Genomic DNA, 12,407 nt, shown 5'->3' with positions numbered 1-12,407 from the left:
ACAGCTTGCACTATTTGCCTGCAAAACCTGCAGGCACTCAACACTAGCCTGTGAAAGCAGCTAAAGGGGCTGTACCTTGCAGAGACACAGGGGTGGAGACACCCAAGGCCTTTGGAAACCATCCCTTGCATCAGTGTGACCTGGATGTGAGACACAGGGTCAAAGGAGATTATTTTAGAGCTTTAAGATGTAATGATTGGAAGATGGCCAAATAGGAGCAGCTCTGGTCTGCAGCTCCCAGTGTGATCAATGCAGAAGATGGGTGATTTCTACATTTCCAACTGAGGTACCTGGTTCATCTCATTTGGACAGGCTGGACAGTGGTTACAGCCCACAGAGGGCAAGCCAAAGCAGGATGGGGCATTGCCTCACCTGGGAAGCACAACAGGTTGGGGGATTTCCCTTTCCTAGTCAAGGGAAGCTGTGACAGACTGCACCTGGAAAAACGGGACACTTCCGGCCAAATACTGTACTTTTCCCATAGTCTTAGCAACTGGCAGACCAGGGAATTTCTCCCATGGCTGGCTCGGTGGATACCAGCCAACGGAGTCTTGCTCACTGCTAGCGCAGCAGTCTGAGATCGACCTGACAGTCTGCAGCCTGGTGGGGTGAGGGGTGTCCACTATTGCTGAGGCTTGAGTAGGTAAACAAAGTGGCTGGGAAGCTCGAACTGGGCGGAGCCTACCTCAGCTCAGCAAGGCCTACTGCCTCTATAGACTCCACCTCTGTTAGCAGGGCATAGCTGAACAAAAGGCAGCAGAAACTCCAGCAGACTTAAACGTCCCCATCTGACAGCTCTAAAGAGAGGAGTGATTCTCCCAGCATGGCACTGGAGCTCTGATAACAAGCAGACTGCCTCCTCGAGCTCCCTGAACCCTGTATAACCTAACTGGGAAACAATTCCCAGTAGGGGCCAACAGACACCTCATATAGGCAGGTGCCCCTCTGGGACAAAGCTTCCAGAGGAAGGATCACGCAGCAATTTTGCTGATCTGCTCTGCAGCCTCCGCTGGTGATACACAAGCAAACAGGGTCTGCAGTGGACCTCCAGCAAAATCCAACAGAATTGCAGCTGAGGGACCTGAGTATTAGAAGGCAAACTAACAAACAGAAAGGAATAGCATCAACATCAACAAAAAGCACATACACACCAAAACCCCATCTGTATGTCACGAACCTCAAAGACCAAAGGTAGATAAAACCACAAAGATGGGGAGAAACCAGAGCAGAAAAGCTGAAAATTCTAAAAACCAGAGTGCCTCTTCTTCTCCAAAGGACCGCAGCTCCTCTCCAGCAACATAACAAAGCTGGAAGGAGAATGACTTTGATGAGATGACAGAAGTAGGCTTCAGAGGGTCGGTAATAACAAACTTCTCCGAGCTAAAGCAGCATGTTCTAACTCATTGCAAGGAAGCTAAAAACCTTAAAAAAGGTTAGACAAATGGCCAACTAGAATAAACAGTGTAGAGAAGACCTTAAATGACCTGATGGAGCTGAAAACCATGGCATGAGAACTTCATGACACATGCACAAGCTTCAGTAACTGATTCGATCAAGTGGAAGAAAGGATATCAGTAATTGAAGATGAAATTAATGAAATAAAGTGAGAAGACAACTTTAGAGAAAAAAGAATAAAAAGAAATGAACAAAGCCTCCAAGAAATATGGGACTATGTGAAAAGACCAACTCTGTTTGATTGGTGTATCTGAAAGTGACAGGGAGAATGGAACCAAGCTGGAAAACACTCTTCAGGATATTTCCCAGGAGAACTTCCCCGACCTAGCAAGACAGGACAACATTCAAATTCAGGAAATACAGAGAACACCACAAAGATACTCCTCAAGAATTGCAACTCCAAGATACATAACTGTCAGATTCACCAAGTTTGAAATGAAGGAAAAAATGTTAAGGGCAGCCAGAGAGAAAGGTAAGGTTACCCACAAAGGGAAGCACATCAGACTAACAGCGGATCTCTCAGCAGAAACCCTACAAACCAGAATAGAGTGGAGGCCAATACTGAACATTCTTAAAGAAAAGAATTTTCAACCCAGAATTTAATATCCAGCCAAACTAAGCTTCATTAGTGAAGGAGAAATAAAATCCTTTATAGACAAGCTGAGAGATTTTGTCACCACCAGGCCTGCCTTACAAGAGCTCCTGAAGGAAGCACTAAACATGGAAGAGAACAACTGGTACCAGTCACTGCAAAACCATGCCAAATTATAAAGATCGTCGATGCTATGAAGAAACTGCATCAGTTACGGGCAAAATAACCAGCTAACATCATAATCACAGGATCAAATTCACACATAACAATATTAACCTTAAATGTAAATGGGCTAAATGCCCCAATTAAAAGACACAGACTGGCAAATTAGATAGAGTCAACACCCGTCAGTATGCTGTATTCAGGAGACCCATCTCGTGTGCAGACACACATAGGCTCAAAATAAAGGGATGCAGGAAGATCTACCAAGCAAATGGAAAGCAAAAAAAAAAAAAAAAAAAAAAAGCAGGGGTTGCAATCCTAGTCTCTGATAAAACAGACTTTAAACCAACAAAGATCAAAAGAGACAAAGAAGGCCATTACATAATGGTAAAGGGATCAATTCAACAAGAAGAGCTAACTATCCTAAATATATATGCACCCAATACAGGAGCACCCAGATTCATAAAGCAAGTCTTTAGAGACCTATAAAGAGACTTAGACTCCCACACAATAACCATGAGAGACTTTAACATCCCACTGTCAATATTAGACAGATCAATGAGACAGAATATTAACAAGGATATCCAGAACTAGAACTCAGCTCTGCACCAAGTGGACCTAATAGACATCTACAGAACTCTCCACCGCAAATCAACATGTTCTTCTTAGCACCACATGGCACTTATTCTAAAATTGACCACATAATTGGAAGTAAAGCACTCCTCAGCAAGTGTAAAAGAACAGAAATCACAACAAACTGTCTCACAGACCACAGCATAATCAAATTAGAACTGAGGATTAAGAAACTCACCCCAATATGCACAAATACATGAAAACTGAACAACCTGCCCCCCGAATGACTACTGGGTAAATAACTAAATGAAGGCAGAAATAAAGATGTTCTTTGAAACCAATGAGAACATAACGTACCAGAATCTCTGGGACACATTTAAAGGAGTGTGTAGAGGGAAATGTATAGCACTAAATGCCCACGAGAGGAAGCAGGAAAGATCTAAAATCGACACCCTAACATCACAATTAAAAGAACTAGAGAAGCAAGAGCAAACACATTCAAAAGCTAGCAGAAGGCAAGAAATAATTAAGATCAGAGCAGAACTGAAGGAGATAGAGACACAAAAAAAAAATCCTTCAAAAACACAGTGAATCCAGGAGCTGGTTTTTTTTAAAAGATCAACAAAATAGACTGCTAGCAAGACTAATAAAGAAGAAAAGAGAGAAGAATCAAATAGACACAAGAAAAAATGATAAAGGGGATATCACTACCAATCCCACAGAAATACAAACTACCATCAGAGAATACTATAAACACCTGCATGCAAATAAACTAGAAAATCTAGAAGAAATGGATAAATTCCTGGACACATACACCCTCCCAAGACTAAACCAGGAAGAAGTTGAATCTCTGAATAGACCAGTAAGAGGCTTTGAAATTGAGGCAATAATTAATAGCCTACCAACCAAAAAAAGTCCAGGACCAGATGGATTCACAGCTGAATTCTACCAGAGGTACAAAGAGGAGCTGGTACCATTACTTCTGAAACTATTCCCATCAATAGAAAAAGAGAGAATCCTCTCTAATTCATTTTATGAGGCCAGCATCATCCTGATACCAAAGCCTGGCAGAGACACAACAACAAAGAAGAGAATTTTAGACCAATATCCCTGATGAACATCGATGCCAATATCCTCAATAAAATACTGGCAAACCAGATCCAGCAGCACATCAAAAAGCTTTTCCACCACAATCAAGTTGGCTTCATCCAAGGGATGCAAGGATGGGTTAACATACGCAAATCAATAAACATAATCCATCACATAAACAAAACCAATGAAAAAAACCACATGATTATCTCAACAGATGCAGAAAAGACCTTCAACAAAATTCAACAGCCTTTCATGCTAAAAAACTCTCAATAAACTAGGTATTGATGTGACGTATCTCAAAATAATAAGAGCTATTTATGACAGACCCACAGCCAATATCATACTGAATGGGCAAAAACTGGAAGCATTCCCTTTGAAAACCAGCACAAGACAAGGATGCCCTCTCTCACCACTCCTATTCAACATAGTGGTGGAAGTTCTGGCCAGGGCAATCAGGCAAGAGAAAGAAATCAAGGGTATTCAATTAGGAAAAGAGGAAGTCAAATTGTTCCTGTTTGCAGATAACATGATTGTATATTTAGAAAACCCCATCATCTCAGCCCAAAAGCTCCTTAAGCTGATAAGCAACTTCAGCAAAGTCTTAGGATACAAAATTAATGTGCAAAAATCACAAGCATTCTTAAACACCAGTAACAGACAAACAGAGAGCCAAATCATGAATGAACTTCCATTCACAATTGCTTCAAAGAGAATAAAATACCTAGGAATCCAACTTACAGGGGATGTAAAGGACCTCTTCAAGGAGAACTACAAACTACTGCTCAGTGAAATAAAAGAGGACACAAACAAATGGAAGAACATACCATGCTCATGGATAGGAAGAATCAATATCATGAAAATGGCCATACTGCCCAAGGTAATTTATAGCTTCAATGCCATCCCCATCAAGCTACCAATGACTTTCTTCACAGAATTGGAAAAAACTGCTTTAAAGTTCATATGGAACCAAAAAAGAGCCTGCATCTCCAAGACAATCCTAAGTCAAAAGAACAAAGCTGGAGGCATCACGCTACCTGACTTCAAACTATACTACAAGGCTACAGTAACCAAAACAGCATGGTACTGGTACCAAAACAGAGATATAGACCAACGAAACAGAACAGAGTCCTCAGAAATAATACCACACATCTGCAGCCATCTGATCTTTGACAAACCTGAGAGAAACAAGAAATGGGGAAAGGATTCCCTATTTAATAAATGGTGCTGGGAAAATTGGCTAGCCATAAGTAGAAAGCTGAAACTGGATCCTTTCCTTACTCCTTATACAAAAATTAATTCAAGATGGATTAGAGACTTAAATGTTAGACCTAATACCATAAAAACCCTAGAAGAAAACCTAGGTAATACCATTCAGGACATAGGCATGGGCAAGGACTTCATGTCTAAAACACCAAAAGCAATGGCAACAAAAGCCAAAATTGACAAATGGGATCTAATTAAACTAAAGAGCTTCTGCACAGCAAAAGAAACTACCATCAGAGTGAATAGGCAGCCTACAGAATGGGAGAAAATTTTTGCAATCTACTCATCTGCCAAAGGGCTAATATCCAGAACCTACAAAGAACTCAAGCAAATTTACAAGAAAAAAACAAACAACCGCATCAAAAAGTTTCATTCTCTTAAAATATCTTCTAATTTCCATTGAGAATTTTTATTTGACCCATGAGCTACTTAGAAGTGTTTATCATCCAAATATTTGGGGATTTTCTAGATACCTTTTTGTTATTGATTCTTGCTTTCATTTCATTCTAGTCACAGACCACAATTTGCATGATTTCTATTCTTTTAAAATTGTTAGGGTTTGGGCTTTGGCCCAGATTACTCAGTAACTACTCTATGTGTACTTGAAAAGACTACATATTCTGCTACTGTTGGAGTAGAGTGTCTATAGATGTCAATTAGGTAAAATCAACTTGATAGTATTCTTCAGGACTTCCACATCACTACTCAATTTTTTTTTTCTACTTGTTCTACCAGTTACTGAGAAAAAGAAGAATGCTAAATTCTCCACATAGGATAATTGCCCATTTCTCCTTTCAGTTCTATCATTTATTGCTTTGGGTATTTTAAAGCTTTGTCATTAGGTGCATAAGCAATTAGAGCTGTTTCTGGCTTCTTCATGAATTTCCCCTTTTTATCATCATATAATGGTCCTTTAGTATGCCCAGTAATTGTCCTTATTCTAAGGTCTACTTTGTCTGACATTGATATGGCTACCTCAGTTTCTTTTGATTACTTTTGCATGGTATGTCTCCTTGCATCTTTTAAATTTTAACCATCTATTTCACTATATCTAAGTACATTTCTTTTTTCCAGTTTTCTTGAGTTATAAATGACAAATAACGATTGTAAATATTCAAAGTATACATGTGATTTGATATATGTATACTCTGTGAAATGATTACCACAATCAAATTAATTAACACATCTGTCACCACACAGTTACTTACCATTGTGTGTGTGTATAGTGAGACCACTTAAAATCTACTCTCTTAGTACATTTCGAGTGTACATACAGTATTATTAACTATAGTCACCATGCTACACGTTAGATCTCAGAACTTATCTAGCTTACTACTAAAAGTCAGTACACTTTGACCAACATCCCCCCATTTCTCCTATTTCCCCCCACCAGCTTTATGGTTGTTTACACATCAGGTTAAGCCCGATATCCTGTTACTGTATCATGGCTCAAATTGGAAGTATCAATACGTTTTTTCTTTTAACTCTTGAAAAAACAGCAATAGCTGAATACATCTTTAATATGATAAATAACAAAAAGCTATCCATATTTAACGGAGACATGCTAGATGCATTCCCACTAAAATTGAAACAAGACAAATATATATCCATTGCTATTATGACTAAACATTATTTAACATGGGCAAGCCAATAATATCAGAAAAGACATAAGAGGTAGAAAGAAAACTTTGAAATATATTGAAAATACATATGTTTCTAAGAAAAATGTAACAAAATAAGTAAAATAAAACAAAATTATAAATAAATAAATAACAACTTGGGAATTTAAAAATACTCTCCTAAGCAACAATTGTGCCAAAAAAGCAATCAAAACCAGACATTATCAAGCCTGGAATTTATTCTGGTGAAATAGTAAAAACAGAAATTTAGCTTCATTTTTCTTCATATGACTATCCAATTGATTCAATATCACTTCTTCAAGATTCCAAAATTTCCTAACTGATTTAAAATGTTGTTTTTATGTCATACTACAAAGAGTGGGGAAAATCTTACTCCAAACTGAAAAAACAGAAGCAACTTAATTGGTGCTGTTGGCTGGATCTTCAGCAACAGCTTCCTTGCCCTTAGTGTCAGCAATTTCTTCCCTTCAAATTCACTTTATTAAAATTGAACAAAACAAAACAAACAAAATATCTTTAACATGAAGTACAGAAGAACGGCTTCTGTTTTCCTTACTGAACTCAACTATGGTACCATAGAAGCCTCCAGAGAGGCTGGTGTTTCAGGAATGATCTGCCATGTCAGATGCTGTGAAGAGCATGAGTAAGATGAGATGAGATGAACCTGGCAGCAGGGAGGTCACTGGGGACCTGAATAACAGCAGTTTCATTTGAGTGACGGGGATGTGAGCGAGAATACAGTGGGTCAAGGAGCATCCTGGAGAAGCAGAAATGATGAGGGTAGACAACTCTCCCATGAATGTTCCTTATTCAGGTGAACAGAGAAACAAGTCAACAGCTAAAGGGGAAAATGGGGTCAAGGAAGAACATTTGAAGGATGATACAAGTGGGAATAATCCAGAGAGGGGAAATTCCTGAAATGCATCTTCTACCACTGCTCTGGTAGGGTTTCGATTCTGGCAACAGTAAGGACTCTGATATTAAACAGGTATACAGAGACACTGTCAGTTTGAGGGTCCTACTGAGGAACCGGAAATAACTGCTGATTGGAGTTTGTTCCTATGGTAAATGAGGCAGATGGGGTGGAAAGGCAGCAATGTGAATGACGTGTGGATAAAAAGAAATGTATTCACTTGACAGGCCCTAAACTGTTTAATAATAAACGACTGGGGAGACATAAATATATTTTGCACCATCTTTATGAGAAAACACTGAATCTGCTCAACTGGAATCAGACTACTGTACAGTCTCTAAATCAGTTTCACTAGAATGAGATAATTCCAGTCTTTTACCTCTCCATTATTTTACATTTATGTTTTTCATAAGACAAATGGTTCCAGGACTATGTCATCCTCAATTTCAATTCCTTTTACATTTTCACAATTTCAAGCAAATTCTGAGATACATTTTCAAATATTATAATTGAGAATTTATCATTCTAACCTCCTGAGAAAAAAACTTACTTTTCCACTTTAATAAAATAAAATATATACTTACTCTGAATAATATTTCTTCATTCCACTTTGGATTCAAACTCTGAAAAATAATAAACATAGTATAACTAAATAATGTTTTGTCTTCTAAAAATAAAACAAAGTACATTAAAAACTTTTGAATATTGCTAAGTCTAACCTTTTTAATGGTTTTTGTTTGCACACTTGTAAGAACTCCATTCACTGGGTCATATAACGTCACTCTCACATAAGGATCACTGTTAAAAAAAAAAAAAAGAAAAATTTTAATTATTGCTTACCCCAAGCTCAGATCACCCAGACTATACAATTCACAATTTTCCTTGTTAGTTATATCTACAATTATTTCCTGAATTTAAAAGTCAGAATTCTTAGGCAGGTAAGCAATTAAAGTAATTTTTGCATCTCGTTAAAAACCTGAAGTACCATGTTAGTGAAAGACACAAAGAATTAGAAAGAAAACCTTTTAATCACAGGCCTAATGATTATAACCTTCCTAGATTTTTAAAATTTTGATTTTTATTACATTATTTCTTCTTTTGAGTTAAGATGGTTAATTCAATGATTCTAAGACTGGTTTTGTAAGACCTCAGGTTGTCTCAAGTTATCTCATGGGTGTAAACTCTTCTTACAAAGTAAAGGCAAACTGTTTTCACTTAAAAAAAATAACTAGGTGTGGCCAGGCACAGTGGCTCACGCCTAGAATCCCAGCACTTTGGGAGGCTGAAGCGGGTGGATCACGAGGTCAGGGGATCAAGACCATCCTGGCTAACACGGTGAAACCCTGTATCTATTAAAAATACAAAAAAAAAAATTAGCCAGGCGTGGTGGCAGGTGCCTGTAGTCCCAGCTACTCAGGAGGCTGAGGCAGGAGAATGGCGTGAACCTGGGAGGTGGAGCTTGCAGTGAGCCAAGATCACAACACTGCACTCAGGCCTGGGCGACAGAGCAAGACTCTGTCTCAAAAAAAAATATTAAAATAAAATAACTAGATGTTAATAAAACCAATTCTACAAGGAGATATGGAGAAGGAAATTCTTGTGATGTATAGGGTTGCAAACCACAAGACTTTGAACACTTTACTTGTCCATGGTTAAATTTCTCCTATGTTCCATGGGTATCCCAAGTACTCACCATTCTCCACCAAATCCCCTCCAAACTAATCCAAACTATCCTTCCCCCAACTCCATTTCTTCATACCACGTTACCTCTTAATTGGCCAAAATCAAAGGCACCAGAACACTCCCAAGATACTGGTATTTATCAGAACCCATCCTTACCCCTAACCTAGTGAGTCAGGAGTCCTCTTGTTTTGAGTCTCACCCCCCTTATTCAGTTCTCTGAACTTTGGAGCCTTGCATCATCTGTTCTCATTGCTCTCTTTTAGACCTTTGGCTTTTTCTTTGATCTAGGTTTCTCTAGGCATATAAATGTTTTAAAATTCCTCCTCCCCTTGACTTTCCCTCCCTTCTCCAGCAAAGCAAAATACATCTTTTTCTTCCATTCCCAGTCAAACCTTTTCAGAGAATAATCTTTAATAATAAAAACAAGAACACTTATATAGCAATTACTCGGTGCCAGATACTGCTGTAAGCAGGTTTCGTATATTAATTCTTTTTCTCCTTTTTTTTTTTTTGAGACAGAGTATTGCTCTGTCGCCCAGGCTGCAGTGCAGTGGTACAATCTCGGCTCACTGCAACCCCTGCCTTCCGGGTTCATGCCATTCTCCTGCCTCAGCCTCCCGAGTAGCTGGGATTACAGGCGTGCAATACCACGCCCGGCTAATTTTTGTATTTTTAGTAGAGACGGGGTTTCACCATGTTGGCCAGGATGGTCTCGAACTCCTGACCTCAGGTGACCCGCCTGCCTTGGCCTCCCAAAGTGCTGGGATGACAGACGTGAGCCACAGTGCCCAGCCCGTATATTAATTCTTTGAATTTCTATAACCACCTGTGAGGTAGGTACTATTCCTTTCTTTCTTTCACACAGATCACACAGCTAGAAAGCGGACAGCCAGGATTGAAACTCCAGCACCTGGCTCCAGAGGCCATACTCTTTTTTGTTTGTTTGTTTGAGATGAAGCATCACTCTGTAAGCCAGGCTGGAGTACAATGGCGCGATCTTGGCTCACTGCAGCTTCTGCCTCCTGGGTTCAAGCTATTCTCCTGCCACAGCCTCTCAAGTAGCTGCGATTACAGGCACGCGCCACTGCGCCCAGCTAATTTTTGTATTTTTAGTAGAGACACAGCTTTGCCATGTTGGCCAGGCTGGTCTCAAACTCTTGACCTCAGGTGGTCTACCCGCCTCAGCCTCACAAAGTGCTGGGATTACAGGCATGAGCAAACATGCCCGGCTTATACTCTCTTGCTCTGTCGCCAGGTTGGAGTGCAGTGGCACGATCTTGGCTCACTGCAACCTCCTTCTCCTGGGTTCAAGCAATTCTCCTGCCTCAGCCTCTCGAGTAGCTGGGACTACTGGCGCCTACCACCACGCCTGGCTAATGTTTTGTATTTTAAGTAGAGATGGGGTTTCACCATGTTAGCCGGGATGGTCTCGATTTCTCGACCTCATGATCCGCCTGCCTCGGCCTCCCAGCCTATACTCTTAACCACTGTAGCATACCACCGCATTTACTTCATTTCCTTAATTCCTGTTATGCTTCAAAACCCTACAGTCTGATTTCTGTCTCTTCCCTTGAGATCCATTCCTGTGAAAAGGCTCTTGTAAAGTCACCAATCTTGTTAAAGCAATCAACATTTTCCAGATACTTCTTTTTTTGGCCCTCTTTATGTTTTTAGATACTACTGACCATTTTCTCTTTGAAACACTCATCTCATTTCGCTTCTATGACACATCTCTTCCAGTGCTCCTCACACCACTCAAACTGTTCCTTCAGTGGCTTACTTAGGCTCCTCTTCTACTATCTGCCAGTTAAATACTGATATTCCCTAGGTATTGCCCCACCCCTCTGTTCTCTCTACATTTTCCCTTTCCAATCTTATCCACGGTTTTTTACAACTAAATACTATTAAATATAAAAATACAAAATGTAAATGTAATTATGTATCTATCCCTAATCTCACCATCCAGCTACACAAATACACTTGAACAATACACAGACACTGTTCAAGAGTTTTGCCTCTTTTTTCTTTTTTTTTTTTTGAGATAGAGTTTCACTCTTGTTGCCTAGGCTGGAATACAATGGCACAATCTCGGCTCACCGCAACTTCCGCCTCCCGGGTTCAAGTGATTCTTTTGCCTCAGCCTCCCTAGTAGCTGGGATTACAGGAATGCATCACCACGCCTGGTTAATTATTGTATTTTTAGTAGAGACGGCATTTCTCTATGTTGGTCAGGCTGGTCTTGAACTCCCAACCTCAGGTGATCCGCCCACCTTGGCCTCCCAAAGTGCTGGAATTACAGGTGTACGCCATCGTGCCCAGTCGAGTTTTGCCCCTTTTTAATTGGCCTTTTAATTATATTGAGTTGTAAGAGGTTTCATATATTTAGGGGGTTAATGGCCTTTGTCAGATATCTTTGTTTCGTTGTTTCTCTTGTGGTAAGAATATTTAACATGATCACTACCCTATTTATTTACGTATTTATTCATTCATTTCATTTCATTTTTTGAGACAGAGTCTTGTTCTGTTGCCCAGGCTGGAGTGCAGTGGTGCAGTCGGCTCACTTGAAACCTCCGCCTCCTGGGCTCAAGCAATCCTCCCACCTCAGCCTCCCCAGTAGTGGGACTACAGGCACACACCATCATGCCTAATTGTGCTTTTTTGTAGAAACAGGGTTTTTCACCATGTTGCCTGAGATGGTCTCAAACTTGTAGGCTCAAGTGATCCACCTGCCTTAGCCTCCCAAAGTGGTGGGATTACAGGTGTCAGCCACTGCACCCAGCAGCTCTACCCTCTTACCTTTTTAATTGCACATACATTAATGTTAACTTTAGGCACAACATTGTACAGCAGATCTCTAGAGCTTATTCTTCCTGCTTGACTCAAGTTTAATGCCTGTTAATTATTAACTTCCATTTCTACTCACCCCTCACCCCAACACGGCAACCAGCATTCCACTCTTTGATTCTATGAATTTGACTATTTTAGATATCTCATATAAATGGAAACATGAAGTATCTGTCTCTCTGACTGTCTC

At 39.9% G+C, this 12,407-nt stretch overlaps 1 protein-coding gene across 1 annotated transcript in view; it reads right to left on the bottom strand.

The window, feature by feature from the left end:
- The window catches only part of LOC105493093 (NEDD4 E3 ubiquitin protein ligase), a 167,428-nt gene that overhangs the window by 118,611 nt on the left and 36,410 nt on the right, over positions 1-12,407 (bottom strand). Inside the window, exons 3-4 of the mRNA XM_071066808.1 lie at positions 8,410-8,488; positions 8,275-8,313 (exon numbers count right to left, since the gene is read on the bottom strand). Coding sequence (XP_070922909.1) covers positions 8,275-8,313; positions 8,410-8,488 — 118 coding nt within the window. The remainder of the gene's footprint in view (positions 1-8,274; positions 8,314-8,409; positions 8,489-12,407) is intronic.

This window comes from Macaca nemestrina, chromosome 7, assembly GCF_043159975.1.
Source record: "Macaca nemestrina isolate mMacNem1 chromosome 7, mMacNem.hap1, whole genome shotgun sequence".
Classification (NCBI taxonomy): domain Eukaryota; kingdom Metazoa; phylum Chordata; class Mammalia; order Primates; family Cercopithecidae; genus Macaca; species Macaca nemestrina.
Note: the sequence above shows the minus strand (reverse complement) of the source record. Positions and strands in the feature narration are given on the sequence as shown.